The sequence below is a fragment of the Acinonyx jubatus genome, chromosome B4, assembly GCF_027475565.1.
Source record: "Acinonyx jubatus isolate Ajub_Pintada_27869175 chromosome B4, VMU_Ajub_asm_v1.0, whole genome shotgun sequence".
Lineage (NCBI taxonomy): Eukaryota > Metazoa > Chordata > Mammalia > Carnivora > Felidae > Acinonyx > Acinonyx jubatus.
This window is the reverse complement of record NC_069387.1, coordinates 114215243-114236755: the sequence shown is the minus strand read 5'-3', so window position 1 is coordinate 114236755 and position 21513 is coordinate 114215243. Positions and strand designations below refer to the sequence as shown.

General features: G+C 38.5%; 1 protein-coding gene across 3 annotated transcripts in view; it reads left to right on the top strand.

Annotated features, from left to right (window-relative positions):
- Nucleotides 1–21513, top strand: part of FGD6 (FYVE, RhoGEF and PH domain containing 6) — a 114275-nt gene that overhangs the window by 53301 nt on the left and 39461 nt on the right. For all 3 annotated transcript variants that reach the window (XM_053226621.1, XM_015070477.3, XM_027071067.2), the window contains 3 exons: nucleotides 10922–11073; nucleotides 13304–13460; nucleotides 15429–15516. In XM_053226621.1, coding sequence (XP_053082596.1) covers nucleotides 10922–11073; nucleotides 13304–13460; nucleotides 15429–15516 — 397 coding nt within the window. The remainder of the gene's footprint in view (nucleotides 1–10921; nucleotides 11074–13303; nucleotides 13461–15428; nucleotides 15517–21513) is intronic.

Sequence of the window (21513 nt, the reverse complement as noted above, 5' to 3'; positions counted from 1 at the left end):
TTCTCTTTGTAATTCACTTTTTAAAAATTATAGCATGGCATTTGGTCACCCAAATAAATTTATTGAGTTTGGAGTATATTGCCATTTCAAATGCATAATATAAACATTTAAAAAAATTCAAATATGTAACAGGATGAATAAATAACTTCTCAAAATAAACTCCATTTTGAACTGAATAAATTCCAGTTTTTACTGAACCTCTGTATTTAAACCATTGCAGAGGGAAAAGGAAAAAAGCTAAACTCCTTTTTCTGGAAAGCTTAACATATCTGTAGGACAAATTGTACCTATTTGACATATTTTCTGATAGACACGTCTAAACAGAATTAGACCACTCTAAGGAAATTTGCAGCATCTGCAATTTAATTGGTAAGCTCATGGAGGCAAAAAAAAAAAAAAAAATGCTATGGAGTCAGAAAAACTGGAGTTGGAAATTCAGTGCACTATTTCAACAAATCTTGCATGGAACACATGTTGAAGATTCCATGATAAACAACAGAGTCCCTGCCCTCATAGTGCCTATAGTCTAGCGTAGTGCTTCTCATAATGTGAGAGACTGGATTTAAAATATTTCCAATCCGTGTTGGATCAGAAGTTTTAAAAATACAATACAAATGTCATGGCCATGTCGAAGTGACATAAAAGTGTCCAATCCCTTATTTATGCTTCTAACTAATATCTTTGCAGACCAATAATAATAAAAAGGACCACACTTTGAGAATATTGGCAAAAATATCAGCATCTATTCTGCCTATGTAGATTCTGTTTTTTAACAGAATTTGTAAGATACAAATATTGCTCTCTCTGGTTGTGAGGAATCAATGGAATAAAGTATGTGAAAGAGCCTTTTATTTTGCACAGTGTACGTACATGCTTAGATTGATTTTCATTACCCGCTTTTTTCATCTTTTTATAATTCTGTCCCTTCCAAATGCCTTTTTTCCTCTGTCCTAAAATTTCATTGTAATGAAGTTCTGATTCCAGTAGGTAGAGAACCAATTAAGAGCTTCATTAGTTTCTTTATTTGATTACCTAAAACAATGTATCGTGTTCTTATCTCTATACTTTTGGAACAAATCATAAACACTGTAAAAATGGACAGTCAGACCAAAGGATTTCCCATATCATCTCAGATCTGATAAATCTCATAGATGGCCTTGGCCTCTTCCCCAGCTGGTGTTGAGCAGTGAATCATCCAAAACCCACCTTGGCTTGTACATTTTCAAAACCTCCTAAGCCTTTAATGCATGGGTAAGAGTAGATCATCTGCCTACCTCTTGTTAACGTCCTATCTGGTATGTGTAAATGTTAACTCAGCAGAGCCCAGCTCTAATGGGAATTTTAACAACAAAGCATTAACCAGGTGAGAGCCGTTATTAGGAGAGGATTGTTACCAGCATAAGGTGGGTGAAGTCAAGAGTCTTGTTTCATTTCACCACCCCCACCACACTGTTAAAGCTCATATTTACCCCTCTACTAAAAGTGCCCCACAAAGGTAACACATGGATAGTTTCAATCCTGAGCACTACTTACTGTCTGATTTCATATAAATGAGTCAATGTCTGTGTTATGCCCTAGAATATGACTGCTTTACAATACCTAAATAATAGGCTTTAGATAATCCAGTGGATACTTTTTTGGAAATGAACCAGGTATCCAAGTGGCTTGGGGGAAGCTATTCTGCTATTTCAGTTATACATGATTTCTTGTGAATAATTTTCTTTAAAGATTTTATATTTTTAAGTATTATCTGCATTCAACATGGAACTCGAACTTACAACCCCAAGATCAAGAGTCCCATGCTTTGCTGACTGGGCCAGCCAGGCACCCCTCCTATGAATAGTTTTTTATATTAGAGACTCTAGAATAGCACTAATAGATCTTTCTGAGATGACAGAAATATTCAGTATCTGCACTGTCCACTATGTCCAATATTTTTAAAATTTAAATATGTTACTGTAGTTTACTGACATTTCTTTGTTTATAATTTGCTGACCTAGGTGATACAGCTCATATCTTAACTATAAAATCTAAAGTGTAAACTAAAGAATTTTATCACTCAAGCTATTATGACATTGGAAGGAATATCCAATTGAGGCCTTTGATTCATCTGCCTGATGTTTGTGAGGAAAATTTGGGCCTGTAGCAGCAGTGGCGAGACTTTACAACTAATCTTTTTTATGATGTATGCTCTGCAGTATCTTCCATGAGCTCCTGGACTTTAAAATAGGTATTTTTAAAGGCCCAGTGTACACAGTGTGTCCCAGCTAATACCCAATACCAGTATTTTCCTTTTCAAAATGGTAGTGCCAGGGAGTCTGGGTGGCTCAGTTGGTTGAGTGTCTGACTCTTGATTTCGGCTCAGGTCATGGTCTCATGATTCGTGGGATCGAGCCCCGCATCAGGCTCTGCGCTAACATAGCACACACACTCTCTCTCTCTAAAAATAAATAAATAAACATTAAAAAAAAAAATAACTACAAAATGGTAGTGCCATCCCTATGACTGCAAAAGCCAGAAAAGTAGAATCTGTTCTTTCTTTCTCTCTCTCACCCACTTCTCCAACCAACCCGTCAGCAAACCTACTGATTCTGTTTCTGTTACTGCCACCAACCTAGTTCAGAATATCATCTCTTACGCAGACAGACAACCATTCCAGCCTCCTAACAGATACTCACTCCTGTTTCCATTCTCAGCCTTTTCCCAACCTGTTTCTTATACAATCTTTTTTCCGTACAAAATGTTGAGTGATTTTATTAAAATCTGTATTAGAACATGTCACTCCCCTTCTTAAAACCCTTTAAATGATTCCCATTGCATTAACAATAAAGTCCGGGGCTCCTGGGTGGCTCAGTCATCGGTTGGGCATCCAACTTTGGCTCAGGTCATGATTTCAAAGTTTACATGTTTGAGCCCTGCGTCAGGCTCTGTGCTGACAGCTGAGAGCCTGGAGCCTGCTTTGTGTTCTGTCTCCCTCTCTCTGTTCCCCTTCTCTGCTCACACTCTGTCCCTCTCTCTCTCTCAGATATAAATAAACATTAAAAAAAATTTTTTTTAGAAAGAATAAAGTCCATGTTACTTACCAAGGCTTGTAAATAGGATGACTTTATGTCCCAGTCTGCTTTTGACAATTCTGGTTATTGTCTATTGTCTATTAATAACTAATAACTAATAGTAATTATTAACAGTGTTCCTTTTGTCTTGCTGGATCATCAAATTATGGTTCCCCCTGCCTACAAGATGCTATGTGATTTGGCCTCTTACTAAGATGAGATGCTGGGGAAAGAGAGGGGCATTCTCTTACTCACTGACCATGTTCTGGCCATACAGTCCTCCTTCCAGTTCTTAGTTCATTGCTAAGGTTATTCCTGCTCACAGCTTTTTCTAATGCAGTTTCCCAGAACGTTTGGTCTTCATTTTCTTCATAGCTAGTTTTTTCTTTATCCTTCCAGTTTTGGCTTAATGTGACCTCCTCATAGAGACCTTTCTTGACTATCCTTTTCTCTTTCCCTTTCCCTTTGTGTTCTTCTTGACACTTAATATAATTTGTGTATTTGTTTGTTTGGTTGTTTATTTTTGGTCTACTCTACTAAAATATAAGCTAGGTGAGGGCAGGGATCATCTCTCCAGTACCTACCATCATTCCTGTTCATTGGAAGGCTTTTAGTAAACATTTGTTGAATGCATGAGTGTGACTAATTCTTTAGGGGTTAAGAATTCTGCCCCTGCCGCTATGTGCTCTTAGACAAATTAGTCAAGCCTTAGTTTCTTCTTCTGGAAAATGGGAATAATAATAATAGTAATTGCATTGTTTTTATTATTTTATTTTCCCTTTGATGGGAGACTATTTTAATAAACAGCTATAAATTTATTTTATGAATGCCCAAATAGCATGACTTAAAAACATTTTTTTTTTTTGACAAGAGAATGATCAGAGACTTTGAGGTCTTTTTTGACAAAGATGGGCTGATTAAGTAATAAAATGATACTAGTAATGAAGCATCTTTGCTCCACTGATTTCTTAAGGTTGAGACCCACTTACCTTGAAAATTTAAGGACTCTCATTAAAATCTATAGAGTTAGAGGCAGTTATTTGGACATTCATATGTCTGTTAGTAACTAGAATGTATCTTTTATTTTTTAAAAAATGAATCATAGAGGGGCGCCTGGGTGGCTCAGTCGGTTAAGCGGCCGACTTCGGCTCAGGTCATGATCTCGCGCTCCGTGAGTTCGAGCCCCGCATCGGGCTCTGTGCTGACAGCTCAGAGCCTGGAGCCTGTTTCAGATTCTGTGTCTCCCTCTCTCTGATCCCCCCCATTCATGCTCTGTCTCTCTCTGTCTCAAAAATAAATAAACGTTAAAAAAAATTTTTTTTAAATGAATCATAGAAAGAATAGAAGGCTTTCTCATAGAAGCCTCCAGTTTTTCCTATCTTAAATAACTTCATCATTTTCTTTTTTTTTCTTTTGTTTTTTATTCTTTTATTTTGAGAGAAAGAGAGAGAGAGAACAAGCAGGGGAGGGGCAGAGAGAGAGGGAGACAGAATCCCAAGCAGGCTGTCAGCTGTCAGCACAGAGCCCAGTTTGGGGCTCAAACTCATGAATCATAAGATCATGACCTGAGTCAAAGTCAAGCGTCGGATGCTTACCCGACTGAGCCACCCAGGCTCCCCTAACTTCATCATTTTCTACTGAATACAGACTGTTTTTTGAGTCTTGTTAATGATTTAATTATCATTAATTTGTTCCTTAGTTGTAAAGAATACTCCTTTAGCGTCTATTGACATGGCTGCCAAACCTTCACTTTTTGCGCAGCTTCCTTCTTGTTAGGACTGTCCTTCACTGAATGAAGTTCATTAAGAGCCCCTTTGTCCTGCTGCTGAGGTGTTTGTTTTCCTTACTTTGGTTTGGTATTTGCTTCTTGTTATATGCCTCTGATTCAGCATTCTGTCTCCAAGCTTCCAGGACTTGTTGACTTTAAATGATATTCATGTGATCACTTAAATTAACCAAATCTCCTTTACTTAAATAAATGGCCTTCTGTTGAGCACTCTCTGTGTGACTTGAAACATGCTGTGTTATGTAAATTGTCTATTTTAATCCTCATAACAACCCTATCAAATACTTGTTATTTCTGTTTTTTAAAATGAAGAAAACTAATTGCCAAAGTAACCCGCTGCTAAATGGCAAAACCATACTTTGAATTCTGGTCTGAGACCTTGAACTTAGGCAGTTGTTCAGAAATGGATTAAAAATTATTAACTTGACATTTCTACATGCTGTATAGGGGGTAGTAGTATATCTTTGGATATATTAGCTTGTTTTCAGAATTCTTTCAGTGGCCCAAGAAATCAGAGAAATTCTAGTTTTCCATCTTTTGAAGATGAGAATGAAGCTACATATTTTCACTTAGGATACATTATGATTACTTGTTGTCAAGGGAGTTAGAGACTGGAGATAAAGGATTGATTTCAGTCATGTTTTATATAGTTTATAGCGTGCATTGATAATTATACACAATCACCTGATTGTGATCAGTCTGATCATAGGGAGAGGGAGAAATCATTTCATTGGTCAATATTTTAATTTAAAAACAAAATCAAATTGTTAATGTTAGGACTTCCTCCCCCTTCTACATTTACTTCATAGTTTCACTCTTTCTGCATATTTATCAAAGCTCTCTGACCCTCCCAGCTGCTTTGCTTTGGCTTAATATGAAGTATTTCTTAATGCCCTTTTTGAAGGCGGGGAGCCCTGCAGAGTTCCCTGTCTATCGATATGTCCATTTAGTTTTTGTAATTCACTGTGTCATCATAGTGGTTAAGTCATACCCTCAGGTCAAGACACCCAGTCAGGACAGCTTCATTAAGTCACTTACTTCTCTTTGACACTGGAGATGTAAATCCTGACCCTAAGAATAAGACCATCTGTTTTGTGCTTCATTGCTTTAGATGTTCATACTTGACTTTATTTGCATTGATTTTTGCTTAAGTCTTGCCCAAGTGATCAGAGCTTGTAAGGCTAGTATGTTAATACTTCAAAGGAACTCACTGTTTTATTTATTTATTTTTATTTTATGTAAGGCTTTATTTATTTTCAATATGAAATTTATTGTCAAATTGGTTTCCATACAACACCCAGTGCTCATCCCAAAAGGTGCCCTCCTCAATACCCATCACCCATCCTCCCCTCCCTCCCACCCCCCATCAACCCTGTTTATTCTCAGTTTTTAAGAGTCTCTTATGCTTTGGCTCTCTCCCTCTCTAACCTCTTTTTTTTTTTCTTCCCCTCCCCCATGGACTTCTGTTAAGTTTCTCATGATCCACGTAAGAGTGAAAACATGTGGTATCTGTCTTTCTCTGTATGACTTATTTCACTTAGCATAACACTCTCCAGTTTCATCCACGTTGCTACAAAAGGCCATATTTCATTCTTTCTCATTGCCACGTAGTATTCCATTGTGTATATAAACCAGCAATAGCACTGCTAGGAATTTACCCAAGGGATACAGGAGTGCTGATGCATAGGGGCACTTGTACCTCCAATGTTTATAGTAGCACTCTCAACAATAGCCAAATTATGGAAAGAGCCTAAATGTCCATCAACTGACGAATGGATAAAGAAATTGTGGTTTATATTCACTGTGTTTTAAAAGTTGATCTGGTTCTCATTTGTAGGTTTTCTAGGAATTATTAATAATATGATACACTTTATAATTCAGGAGCCTATTTCTAAAAATGCCAAGTTGAACATGCATTTGGTTACTGTAATCAGAAACTAGACTGTTAGATGGTTCAGTTTTACATACAGAATTTTTGGTGGGTTTTATGTTGGAAGAATAGACCAAAGTATGTGTAGTCGGTATCAATAAACTCTATTGCCTGCCTAACATTTTTATATCCTGGTTCCCATACCCCTTTCATTTTAATTACCCAGATTTTCCAGTGTAGAAAAGTAAACTCTGGATCTAATTTTTGAAGTGCCAGTCGTGTGGTCTTATATCCTCACTGATTTAGTCAAGGAGGTGTTGGAGAATTTAAATTCTTCTGCCCAAAAATAGTTTTGCCTCTGGCTCCTAAGTGTCATCACACTTTCCCAAATTATCCTGGCTGTTAGCATTTAGAAAAATAACCAGACATATGTTGTAACCATCCTTTTTATTTAAAAAAGAAAAAAAAAAAAAGATGTTTTCTTCCTTCTAGTGGCACCAGTTCTGGAAATGGTTGAGGTTCATGAAGAGCTGATAAGTGAAAGATTCTGTGTGTAGTTCTTGTGTGAATTAGTTACATCTGGCACTGGGGCCATAGCACATGGCTTTTAGGGGATGGTGGCCCAAAAGGTGAGGGGATGAGATTTGGGCCAGAGCTGCTGTGTATAATTAAAGGCCATGAGTTGCAAGTAGGGTCTTTGGTGTGAGTTGCATTGGCCTGGAGTAAGGGGTACCCTTTTCTGCTTTCAAAAAGGTACAATGAAGACAAGTTGATGGCCCTGGTAGTGCTTGCTTAGAATATGTAACCTCCTGGGTCCTAGGAATAATTTGTAATAGATACCTGGATAGAAACTCTAAATTCCTATAGTCTCTATTAAATGGTCCTCTTTTGCCAATGACAGTATGGGCCACAAGTTCGTTCAGAGCTACCTACAATCATCCAGTAGTACTGGAAAAAGTGACATTTTGCCTAGTATGTGACAGACACCTCCAGTTAGAGGTGGCCATCTTACTGGTCAGCCCAGTGTGAATTTGGCTGGTCTCTGTTGAATGTGTCTTAAATAAGCAAGTTTTCCTTTTGGCAATAATTGCAGACATATGGAATGCAGAGTCTGACAAAAGCTGTGTCAAATAGGGTCCTTAAGCTACTTAGCCACTAACGGCTACTGTCACTGTTGTGACTGAGGAAGTATCTTCCAACTGGAAAATAAAAGTCATGTTGCTGCCAAGGGACAAATATATTCATCATGTCTTCTACCAGAAGAAAGGGCAGTGCTTATTGCTTTGCTGAACAAGGAATTCTTGCATTTAAGTTATATTAATTATTAAACTGGTAAAAAAAAAAAAAGACTACTATGGAAGATGTTTAACTGTGCTTTGAATACTGTTATAATTGTGTTATAATTTGTGACTGACATGTAAATATATTCTGTTGTGCCTGGTGGAAAATCTAATGACTTTCAAAAGCATTAAGTTTAAAGTCTATTTTGTCTTAGTAAATGTGAATGCTGATAGAAACAAGCTGCTGGGAGGTGGAATTTGGCCAATATCCATTTGGTTTCTGGAGATGTTTTGTGTGATTTTCTGAATTGGAGTTTATGCGAGCTACAAACTCCCATCTTTATATTACAGTAATTAGCTGTAAAAGTAGTTCTTTAGTTACTAGTTTAAGTACTTGGTTCCTTTGGGCCAAGTATTGTGACTGTTGGGCCAATAAAGTATAGTCCCAGATCCTGAGGCCTGAAGTGAAGGGTTTATTAGCACTGGTTTAGCACAGGAGGATTTGAGTTGTCTGAAATAACCATCCCTTAGGCAAGGAATCCATTCATTACTTTTAAATTTTATATAAGGTTTTTATATAAAAGGTTTTATATATAAGGTTTTTATATAAAAAAATTTATATAAGGTTTTTGTCTTTCACAAGAAATACAAGAAATGCCTATGGTTAATGTACAGGAGGCAAGTGGTTGAAGGGATCAGGGGAGAAATGGGTATTTTTTTTTTTTTTTTATGTATTTGATTTGCCCAAATCCCTGAAGGAAAAATAGTTAGAAATAAAGGTAAAGGAAGGTGAAACCTAGTATAGAGTCTGTTTTGCCTAAGCTTTGCTTTAAGGTTTTAATTAAACCTAAAGATTGTTTCTAAGAATGAACAATCTTTGTTTTTGAGTCCTTAGGGCTGTGGAACAGATTCCACTATTGTTTTACTTATCCCCAGAGGGTGGACCTCAAGATAGTGTGAAACTAGACAAATAGGATCCCAGACACCACCACCCTTTCCAAGTCCACTGGAATGACAGGGTAGGTTGGTGTGGACTTGTCTTAAAAACATGGTATATAAATAATTTTCTAGGGAAAAGTTGACAGGAAAGAAAATGTAAGGAGAAAATTTTTTGTTTTGTGAAAGATCTAAATCCTGATGAATTTATTGGTAAGTTGGTTAGAGGGATAGAAGAGTCCATGGTTAAAATATTTTGTTGATTCTGTGTGCCAAACACATTGCAAAAAGCTTTGTGTTATCTAGCGATGCGCATTGTGAAAGTCTCAGAAACCACTTAGCAGACAAGGAAAATGCAGCTAGCCCAAGGAAACACAGTAATACTGGATCCAGTATTCTCTGATTATTAAAAATGTGCCATTCTCCTCCACATGCCTTACCTAGAATGCTCTTGTTGGGAAATAATTACTGAAAGTGAACAAAGGGACTTTCCAGAATAAAATCAATTAAGATTTCTTGGGGACTTCTAAAATGAATGGATTGTGTTCATATAGCAGTATTGGAATAAGTTTAAAGGCAATACAGTTTCCAGATACCCTTTAATATAATTACCGAGTTTGAAGATCAGACCAAAAGATGTAAGAGAAATCTCACACCGACTGTTTTAAGACCAAATATCTACCCCAGCCACTTTGTTGTGGTGTTTTTGTTTTTGTTTTTGTGTTTTTTTTTCCTGTCTAGCTAAGTAGGATAGGAGGAAGTGCGTACTTTCAATTTGTAATTCTACATGGAAAATGATATGGAGAACAAAGGCAAAGGAAAAAAATTAAATTTCCTTAAAACTTACAGCCATTGACAAGTCCTTGAGACAGTCAGAGTGACCTTCCTATAGGAATTCAACTGCCTCAATGTTAATACTTTGCTAAGGACAAAAGGCAGCCTTAGTTTGACATTAGCCTGACCTCCAGGATCCTGTAAGTCTCTCTCTCTTTTTTTTCTTTAATGTTTATTTTATTTATTTTTGAGAGAGAGAGACAGAGTGCAAGTGGGGGAGGGGGAGAGAGAGAGAGAGAGAGAGAGAGAGAGAGAGAGACAGACAAAATCTGAAGTAGGCTCCAGGCTCTGAGCTTCAGCACACAGCCCGATACAGGGCTCGAACTCACAGACTGTGAGATCATGAACTGAGCCGAAGTCAGAAGCTTAACTGACTGAGCCACCCAGGTACCTGTAAGTCTCTTTTAAGGGATAAAAATTCCTTTGGACAGGCGCCTGAGTGACTCAGTCTGGCTCAGGTCATGATCTCAGGGTTTGTGAGTTCGGGCCCTTCATCCTGCTCCGCACTTTGGGCTTTGCTGTGACCATGCAGAGCCTGCTTAGGATTCTCTGTCTCTGTCTCTCTCTCTCTCTCTCTCTCTCTCTCTCTCTCTCTCTCTGTCTTGTCTCTGTCTCTGTCTCTGTCTCTGTCTCTCCCCCCCCCCGCCCCCAAATAAATAAACGTTAAAAAAAAATTCCTTTGGAAGCTTCCTTTATCTCTACCCACCCCCCAAGATACATGTTAGCAGTCATCCTCCAAGCATATGGCCCACTGATATACATCTTCATGAAGGGTCTCATGACTAAGGTATTACTAGACAATAGTAGTAAATGACCTTTTCCTCACAACAGCTACCCTTTCAAGGTACTGGAAATCTTACTTCCAAATTCCTTAGAGAACTGCTATCCCTACTTGAAAGTAAATCAACCACTCCTCATAGCCCCAGTGCAGCTCTCTCTGCCTACAGGTCCTGTCCCTGTGCTTTAATAAAATCACCCTTTTTGCACCAGAGACACCACAAGAATTCTTTCTTGATTGTTCGCTCCAAGCCATAACACTTTCACATCAGAAAATACAGTTTGTGATCTATATTGTTGTAGAAAAGAGAATCACTGGGATGAAAAGCTTTACATCAAATTATATGTGTGTGTATGTTGTTTTTCCTCCTTTGAACTATAATAGGATTTCCGAGATGCAGTGGCCCATGCTTCCAGGCAACTTGGGAAACCCGTGATTGAGGACCGGATCCTAAATCAGATCCTGTACTACTTGCCTCAACTGTATGAGCTCAACCGGGATCTCCTGAAGGAACTGGAGGAAAGGATGTCAAACTGGTATAAATGGACTGACCAGCTTTCCCTAAGTTCCAATTTTAGATGAGGCCACAAGGGCCCTGCTTGTGACAGAGAGGTGGTATTCCTTACATTGAGTTGTTTCAATATATTAAATTTTCTTGGTGGTTACCTGTAGATTGGTCATTTTAGGTGGCCAAAATTCACAACCTTGATGCACTGAGCTCAATTCTAAAACTGTTCAAATTCTTTGGTAATGTTGCCTCAAAAGCAAGAAGGACCCATATTTAGCCAATTTAACTTTCTGTAGGAGACCTCTGATCATCAAGGTTTTTGAGATTGAGGGAGTTTAGTTGATATATTCACACTGAAATGTTTTTAAATGCTTTATTATCTTTTCTGGAGTTTCATGAATCTGTCTTTGCATTTTGGAAAAGAGACCATTCACTGGAATAATAGGTTTATTTGGTTTAGAAAATTTACATGTATATGATATTATTGTAGACTGTAGAAAAGAATACCAAAAGGTTAAGTACTTCCTTGGGTTGTAGAGAGTAAGCAGAAACTTTGGTGACATCTTTGAAGCTATGCACAAAATTCAAAATTTCCCTGTAAGCTTTATTTTACATATAACCAAGAAAAATACCTCTTGCCTGTTTTAGAAATATGCCTGTGCATGTTAGCAAAATATGTTAGGTAAGTGATTAATTCCTAGCTGCAGCCCGAATGTAAAATAACAAAGGGTTAAGAACTGAGGAATCACTGAAAGGTATTTTTTAAGGTCATGATAGAAATAAAATGTGATTCCACAGAGTTTTCCTATACATACTTTGTCATTCTTCTTATAAAAATTATCTTTAAAATTACCCTGAATTGCCTTTAACAGATATGTATATTTGTGCAAGCGTTATAAAGAGGCTTAAATATATTTTTCGCTGGTGCTAAAAGTTTTCCCAAGTTTAGATCTATAGATGTTCTGCATTAAAGTATTAATTTAAGAAACAGACTGAATTGATGAAAGGGACAGCTAAAACAGTAATTATGGCAAAAGCTACACTTATTACTGACATAAAACTCTTCTAATCCTTGGATAAGGTATTTTCTACTTATTAAAATATTTTTCTCTCTGGGGTCTTCAAGTTAAGATATAGTCTTTGGTTTTAGTATGCTTTCTGAAATAACATTTATTTTTGCATTGGCTTTTAATAACAGCTGTTGCAGTACTTCATTTCTGCATTCAACAAAGTTTTTAGTATCTTACTGTGTGCTAGTCAGGGCTCTAAGCATGGTGGGAATATCACATTGCACAAAACAGATGGGGCTCTTGTTCTCATGAAGTAGATGTTTCAGTGGGGGAAGAGCCAGAAAAATAGACAAGAAACATTAGATGAAAGCAACTTCTGATCTAGAAAGATATAAAATGACGTGCTAGCAAGTGAAGACTGGATGGCCAAGAAGACCCTCTGAAAAGGCAAAGCACTTTAAAAGTGACATCTGGGGGCGCCTGGGTGGCGCAGTCGGTTGAGCGTCCGACTTCAGCCAGGTCACGATCTCGCGGTCCGTGAGTTCGAGCCCCGCGTCAGGCTCTGGGCTGATGGCTCGGAGCCTGGAGCCTGTTTCCGATTCTGTGTCTCCCTCTCTCTCTGCCCCTCCCCCGTTCATGCTCTGTCTCTCTTTGTCCCAAAAATAAATAAAAACGTTGAAAAAAAAATTAAAAAAAAAAAAAAGTGACATCTGTACAAAAAGAAGGAGCCAGCCAGGGTTCCTCCATATTTCCAGGCATGCAAAGCCATTAGTAAGAGTTTGCAAAGTGGGATTGACTCTGTATGTCAAAGGAATATAAAGAAGACCAGTGTGATTGGAGAGTACTGTGAAAGAAAGAGAGAAGCCTGAAATGAGTCAGAAAAGTAGGCAGCAGCTGGACCAATGAGGCTACAAATTTGTAAGCCAAGGTGAGGAGTTTGTTTTTCTGCTAAGTCCCCTAGGAGGCCATTGGAAGTCACATGAGTAATATTTGTTTTTAGACTCTCAGGCTGCACAGAAGGATGAGATGGTAGAAGCAGGAGGACCGGTCAGAGGGCTGGCAAAGTCCAGGCAAGATGTGATGGCGGCAGTGGGAATGGTGAAGAGTAGGCATTTGGAGATAGGAAATATCTTACAAGAAGAGAAAAGAGGTGAAGCTGATGGCTTAGACTTGGGACTCTGCTCTTTATTAGATATGTTTTGGATACACTAATGACTCTTTTTATATTTTGTGTATTTCTTTTCTTAGGACTGAACAACACAGAATTGCTGATATCTTTGTAAAGAAGGGACCATATCTAAAAATGTACTCCACATACATCAAAGAATTTGATAAGAATATAGCTTTGCTGGATGAGCAGTGCAAGAAGAACCCAGCATTTGCTGCTGTTGTTAGAGAATTTGAGGTATTTTTGCTGCCATATAATGTTGAACCCTTTTTTCTTCTTTTGTTGTTTTTAAAGCTGTAATAATTTGCCATCGTTGAAAACAAAAAGATACTGATATTTAATTCCTTCAGAATCAAAGAGGAAATTGAACAAATTAAAAGGTGAAAAAGTATGTACCAGATTTAATTTTGAAAATCTTTTATTGCATGTTAGAATACTTTAATGGGTCTTTTTTTTTAATTGTGAGGAAATACACACAAAATAAAACAACCATCTTAACCATTTTTAAGTGTATAGTTCAGTAGTGTTAAGTTCATTCATACTGTTTTGCAACCAATCTCTAGAACTCTTCATCTTACATTGCAAAACTGAAACTATACCTAAAACAACTCCCTATCCTCCCCTCCCTCACCCCCGGTGACCACCATTCTACCTACTGTCTCCATGGATTTGACTATTCTAGAAACATTTCTTATTTCTAACTCAGCCTTTCCTTTTCTTCTTCTAACAACTAATCTACAATGATGGGTAGGAAATATAATTTGTTTCCCTTTAGATAAATAAATGACACAGGTTCAATGTCAAAGTTAGGAAAAATTAATAACGTTTTATAGCCAAAGCTTTTGTGTTTAAGTCCTTCCCCCAGTCTTGGATAAAATGTGAATTATTATATGTTTGAATACTTACTTCTCTCTTTTGAAACTAAAAAAAAATTCCAGTCATGCAAACTAGAAAGGTTTTAGAGGTATTATGATATTGCTGATTTCTTATTTTTACATTAGACATGTAATTAAACTTTAAAATCATTTGTTGTCTTTTTTCTGGGTTTTTTTTTCCTTTTCCTCTCCTGATGTCTTCATGTTGTTAAGAAAGGAAGTGTGATTTATGTAGCTATGGCAACTGATAATTGACCCAGGGTTTCATCAGTGTCCAGAGAATTAATTGTTCTGTTGTCTTGGCAGCAAAAGAAAACATAAGACAGGAAAATTAACTGTCTTGGTTAATGATGCTTGCATGGTAGATGCTTTCTTAAATGCAATATCATTATAATTTTTTAAGTATTCTGTGTACCAGACCCTAGAGGTGCATATCTAGAAAAAGATGAAACAATCTGAGCAAATCTTAAAAAACTCTTCCCCACCCACCTGAGCTGGGGAAGAAGTGCAGAGCATCTTAGGATGCAGGAACATTTTCACTCAGCCATTTTGATGCCACCTCACAGTAAATTCCTGTGTCGGAGAATGTGTGGGAGGCCCAGGGTTGGGCTGAAGTGTCTGTTGTACTTACTTAGGAAAAGAGCTTTCAAGGCAGAATCAGATGTCATTTTGATCAAATCAAAATGGCTCCGGAATCAAAGTTTCTATATACACTGATTTGGGAGCTGTCTTTTATAGCCATTCATCTGAGAAAGAAATTTTACATCCATTGGGCTTATTAGAGAAGATACACATAGCTAGGCTACTTTTCAGGTCATCTTTAACTTCTGTAATTCTCCCCACTACCACTTGTTGTTATCGTAAGTACGTTGACCATAGACTCTGATTATTGTTTGAATCCAGTTCCCAGTAAATTGATTTCTGTCACCTTATCTTCAGTGCCATGCATTTCTCTCTTGCTCGTTGGGTTTGTGCTTGTGAAAACACTGGCAGAGGCTCTGCTAAGTGGCAGCTGCAGAGTGTGGTGCTCTCTAATTGATCTAGAGCACAGGCTGCAGCCACCACTGTCTGTGAGAGGGCCGTGAACAAATGATCACAGTGAGCCTGTGACTTCAGAGACCTACCTGCAGAAAAGGGTGGGCTAGGTGCTGAGTGGGCTATGGTTTCACTCTTAGCATAACAGCTGAGCCTTAAGTTACAGCAGGCTTTTCCATGAATCCCCTTCCACAGTTGATGACCACCTCAAGTTTGGCTTCCTGGGCACTTGAATCTGGGTCCCATGCTTTTTAGAAGAATGCCTGTGTTGACTTTGGATACCTTTTCCTTTCAGATGAGCCCACGCTGTGCAAATCTGGCCCTCAAGCACTACCTACTCAAGCCAGTTCAGAGGATCCCCCAGTACAGGCTGCTGCTGACAGGTAGGCTTCTCTGACAGTTTGCCAACCAACCAGTTCTTTGATCAGTTCTTTGATCATCCCTGCATGCATTCTCTGCGTGGGCATTATTCTTAATGTACATCATACCATCCCAACCCCACATCCCTGTGACATTTTACCTGATTAATATTATTAATCCCAAGAATGACCTTTCCCAGCTGCTCAAGAATGAGGTTTAGGGAGTCACTCACACATATTTGTTTCCCTGGTCACTTACCTCAGAGGGTTGTAAGGATTGATTAATGAACTATGTGCTTAGAATGGTGCTTTGGTCATACTAAGTTCTAAACCAGTATCGGCTGCTATTAATAATAGTAGTATCCTTATCGTCATCATCATCATGTTGTTGTTCTCATGGTCATTATCTATATCTTCTAGTAGACTGTAAGCTTCAAGATTACAGGGCTGTGTCTATCTGGCTTACTCCTATAACTGTTAAAAAAAAAAAAAAGGGAAGAAGAAGCCAAGAGGCTATGATTTGAGTGAAGGTATATACTGTGCTCAGGGCTTTATATTCCTTGGCCCTTCCAAGTCTTCACCGTAGCCATCCATATATCACGGTATTATTTACATAGATGTAATAATAGAGATAAGTGGTTTGGTGTCACAGAAAAAGCTAGTACAGTCTCACACCAAGTCTAGTGTCTGACACATTCTACTAGGTCCACTGGAGTATTTGGTGAAATAATTGGATGTGCAGCAACTTAGTATACATATATTATGTGCATTAAGAATTGTGTCAAATGGATAAGAATATCAAAATTCCACCACAACTCTAAGTTCAGTCTGTAGTGATTTCATGTAAATAGATTTTGAGGTACTTGGTTCCTGTTGGTATTCTTAAGAAAGAGTGGGCATGCTCCTTTCCTTCACTAAATCCTTTCTTGTGAGCCAAAAACTATATCGGATGTAGTACGTGTGAGTCCTGGAAAGCCAGAATTTCCTGATATTCCTTTAGGCAAAGCCTTCCAAGGTTGCCTTTTAAAAGACAAAGTGCTGTTGAGGAACGCCTGCCCTCAGCATCTGGAACTGGCCACTCTAGGTGTTTCAAGTGTGCAGTTTGAATTTCGAACTGTGAATCAAACACTAGATTTTTCTTTGGAATGACATAAGGCAAACCAAATAATTTGAGGATATCCTGTCCATTTGTACTTTCTTTCCTCTGCTTTTGGCAGAGATTTAGAAAACACAGGACAGAAAGGAAGTACCAATGCATGTGTTGTGTTTTTGCTAGATAAATTCAATGCTGTGTCGTAAATGAAGCTGTTAAATGGCTTAGGCTGTTTCTACAGCTGTGGAGTGTGTTTTTAGTGGCAAAAGACTACTGTGGTTTCAAATGAGAGAAGGATAGAGCAAGATTCTGAAATTTTAATGTAAAAATGTTTCTCCCCCCAAACTATGATTGATCTAAGTAAAGTTATACATTTAATTTATGATTCATGGAAGTTTGGTTTTAACTGAGAAGTGATGAAACAGCCAAAGTAAGCTTTAAAAAATATTTTTTAAGAGAACAGATTTCATGTATTTTATGATAGCAAATAGAATAATTATAACAATATACTGTAATAAAAGTTAAATGAATATGGTCTCTTTCATATCTTTTTTTTTTTTTAATTGAAAGGCGGGGGTGGCGGTGCAAATGAGTGAAAGGCAGAGAAAGAGAATCCTGTGAAGGGCAGAGAGGGAGAGAAGCCAAGCTCGTGTTCATCCGAAGTGAGGCTCGTGCTCACCTGATTCAGGGATCGAGCTCACCCGATGCATGACTCAAACTCACAAACCGTGAGATGATGACCTGAGCCAAAGACAAACACTTAACTGATTGGGTGCCTCATCTTCCACTCCTATCTTATTATACTATGGTGACCCTTCTTATGATGATGTGAAATGAAAAAATGCCTACATGATGAGATGAAGTGAGATGAATGACATTAGGCACTGTGTATCCCTAGGCTACTGTTGACCTTATGTGACATGTTAGAAGGATCTTCTGCCTCCTTACACTCACAGCTGTTGACTTGGTTAACTGAAACTTCAGAGAGTGAAAGTATGGATAAGGGGTACTACTGTATTTGGTGCCTTGTGAATTTGCTAGTATTTTTGTAATTTGAAAATTGGTTCCGTAATTTGATTATGAACTCCTCAAGGTCAAGGAGTGGATCTTTTACCAATAATTTAGTGCACTTCAATTTCTCTGGGTCAGTTTTGATTACATTGGAAGCCATTCAGGAAATAATATTGGCTGCTTTTAAGATATGTTTAAAATATCCCGTTAAGCTAAAACATCTTTAGCCTAAAGGATGACATTAAGATAGAGAATTTCAGAGATGATGTCTTCTCCTAAAGGAAGACATATTTAGGGGCTCCTGGATGGCTCAGTCAGTTAAGTGTCTGACTCTTGATTTCAGCTCCAGTCATGATCTTGCAGTTTTTGAGTTTGAGCCCTGCATCTGGCTCCACACTGACAGTGCAGAGCCTGCTTGGGATTCTCTCTCTTCCTCTTTCTCTGCCCCTCCTCCGCTCTCTCTCAAAATAAACTTTAAATAGGCTTAGGCCTTTTAAAAATAATAATAAAAAATAAAAATAAATGGAAGACATATTCCGAGAGGTGAATTGTCCTTCCCCAAACTACACAGATAGTACTGAAGTATACATATGGTCCTAGAATCCTATAAGGACATATGGAGGCTGTGATGCTAAGGGTTTGTTTATATTTTTATTTAAAATTCTGATTTTCCAGGGACGCCTGGGTGGCTCAGTTGGTTAAGTGTCCGACTTCGGCTCAGGTCATGATCTCACTGTTTGTGAATTCGGGCCCTGCATCGGGTGCTGTGCTAACTGCTCAGAGCCTGAAGCCTGCTTTGGATTCTGTGTCTCCCTCTCTCTCTGCCTCTCCCCAGCTTACACTCTGTCTCTGTCTCAGGAATAAGTAAACATTAAAAAAAATTTTTTTTTTTACTCTGATTTTCCAGTACTCATTTTTGTTATATTCTGATTACTCCCTATTTTGCAAGATATTTCTACAGTTGCTATCAAAGTGCTCCCTGTCTACACACTTAAATTTTTAGAAGTTGGATTTTAAATCTTTAGGTTTGCATCTATTCAAACGGGGTCCTCATTTTTGGATAAACAAGCTCAGTGTTTTAATCCTTTGAACAACCTTGTGGGGTTATATAACTTTCATTTTCATTTTAGAATTTGGAGTAATTCCAAGAGCACAAAATATATAGGAACAGAGAGGAACAGCAAGACTATTTGGGGCAACTTTTAACAACTTTGATTTAGTAATGAGTTTCAGGCAGACTAGGGGAAGGATCCCTGCCTGACTCAGTATAGATATGTGACCCCCTTGGTTTCAGGAGGGAAAGACTGAGAAATGTAGAGATGAAGTACAGATAAGATAGGATAGTTTCTTTTGGAATCCTTTTAGAGAAAGGTGGATGGAAATCCCCAGATACTGCAACCTGCCCCTACTAGTCAGACAACCATCCTGTTGTCTTGCAGAATTTTCTTCCTGGACATAATTTGGCTTTTAGTTGGATATTTGACTTAGCTTTGTCTTCCTTCAACATAGTGAAAAGCACTTTCAACTAAATTCCTGGTAGTACTTTTTTTTTTTTTTAACTCAACTCAAAATAAGATTAAAGAAAATGCATATGTTGTATAATAAATGCTTAATATTAGAATTATTTTATTTAAAAGGTAAAATAAAGTAACTGGTTTACTTAATTTAAGTAGGAAAACTTATAAATTTTACCTTTATATTGGCCACTCAAAGCAAGTGGATCTAGTCAGATCTTGAAATCTATGTGGGGCCCAGAACCTGTTTGCAGTTAAGAGCCTGAGAGTCTTTTTTTTTTTTTAATTTTTTTTATGTTTATTTATTTGTAAGAGACAGAGTGTGAGCGGAGGAGGGGCAGAGAGAGAGGGAAACACAGAATCCGAAGTAGGCTCCAGGCTCTGAGCTGTCAGCAGAGAGCATGATGCAGGGCTTGAACCCACAAACTATGAGATCATGACCAGAGCTGAAGTCAGATGCTTAACCGACTGAGACACCCAGGTGCCCCAGGAGCATGAGAGTCTTGAGGCAGCAGTGAAGAAGTAATGGAAAGAAACAGGTGCTACTGTAGGAGCAACATTAATTGTTTACCTCTGTTTATTTCCTTCCTCATCTCTTCAGTGTTGAGACCGTCTTCATTATCCTGATTCTGTGTCTGTCATAGACTCTGGCACATAACAGGAACTCAATGAGCTGAAAGGCTTAGGGAGTTAAACATTGTTCCTTTTTATAAGGTTGAGAATCCCCATGCTGTGGTGTCAATTAATGTTTCATGGATGAGTGGGTCAATAAATTATTAAGAGTTGAAACGTTCTTCCAGTTACCCAAGCACAAAATTGTGGAAAGGACTGAAATACTTCCCTTTCCTCTTCTTTTCTCTCTCATAGGATATGCTGACCAGTTTTCCTTTGCCTCTGATTCCTGCTGTTTCCATTTCCCTTGTTCTAGGCCAGGCCTTCCTAAACTCCTGTCAAATTGTGGCAATATCTTCCTTCTGGTCATGCTACCTCTTATCACCACCACCACCCCTGGCACATTGTCACTTAATCTCTTTTCCAAGGATACCAAAAGGAAAAACCCACTCCTGTGTCTCTCCTGTTCACACACCACCACCACCACACTCACAGTACTGACACCAGATGTGTAGTTTAGTCCCATACTAGGCAATTATCTTTAACATCAGCTAGGTGTCCTACAATTTGATTCAATTCAGGCACTATCTACCTGGAAATAGTGCCAGATTCTACAGATCAAGGGCTCCATCCCACAAGACTACCCCCCTGCAAACTTCACATGCCATTCAACATGTCCCAGGTTGTCACCTGTATTTCTTTTCTTTTCTTTTTTTTTAAGATTTATTCATTTTGAGAGACAAACAGAGCGTGAGCAGGAGAGGGGCAGAGAGAGAGGGAGACACAGAATCTGAAGCAGGCTCCAGGCTCTGAGCTGTCAGCACAGAGCCCAATGGGCTCAAACTCATGAACCAGGAAATCATGACCTGAGCTGAAGTCTGACGCTCAATCGACTGAGCCACCCAGGCGCCCCACCTGTATTTCTGATCAACCAGCTATAAATCTGGGTTCCCCTGATTCTCTCCTTGGATTCACTACTTTGCCAGAATGGCTCATAGAACTCAGAGTAACACTTATTTACATTTGCTGGTTTATTTTTAAAGGATATGGTAAAAGCGGGGGGCTTCAGTCAGTTAAGTGTCTGACACTTGGTTTCAGCTCAGGTCATGATCTCATGGTTTGTGAGTTTGAGCCCCACATCAGGCTCCATGCTGACAGTGCGGAGCCTGCTTGATATTCTCTCTCTCTGACCCTCCCCCACTCGCTTGCACGCGCACTCTCTCTCTCTCTCTCTCTCTCTCTCTGTCTCAAAAATAAATAAATAAATAAATAATTTTTTTAAGGGTATGATGAAGGAAAAAAGTGACTATCTAGATGGAAGGGATGCATAGGGAAAAGTATATGGGAAGGATCTTGGAGCTTCCATGCCCTCTCTGGGTACCACTCTCCCAGCACCTCCACATGTTCAGCAACCAGAAACTCTAACCCCTATACTTCGGAATTTTAATGAAGGCTTCATCATGTGGTCATGATCCAATATTAACTCCACTTCTAGCCCTCTTCCCTTCCTATAGGATGGAGAGTAGGGCTGAAAGTCTCAAGCTTATAATCATGGCTTGATCTTTCTGGTGACCAGCCCTTATCTAGGAGCTATTCAGGAGCCCACCCAGAGTCAGCTCATTATAACAAAAGACATTCCTATCACCTAGGAAGTTTCAGAGGATTTAGGAGTTCTGTCAGAACTAGGGTCAGAGGCCAGATGTTAGAACAAAAGATGCTCCTAGTGCTCTTATCACTTAGAAAATCACAAGGGTTTTAGCAGCCCTGCCAGGAACTGGGAGGAGAGCCCAG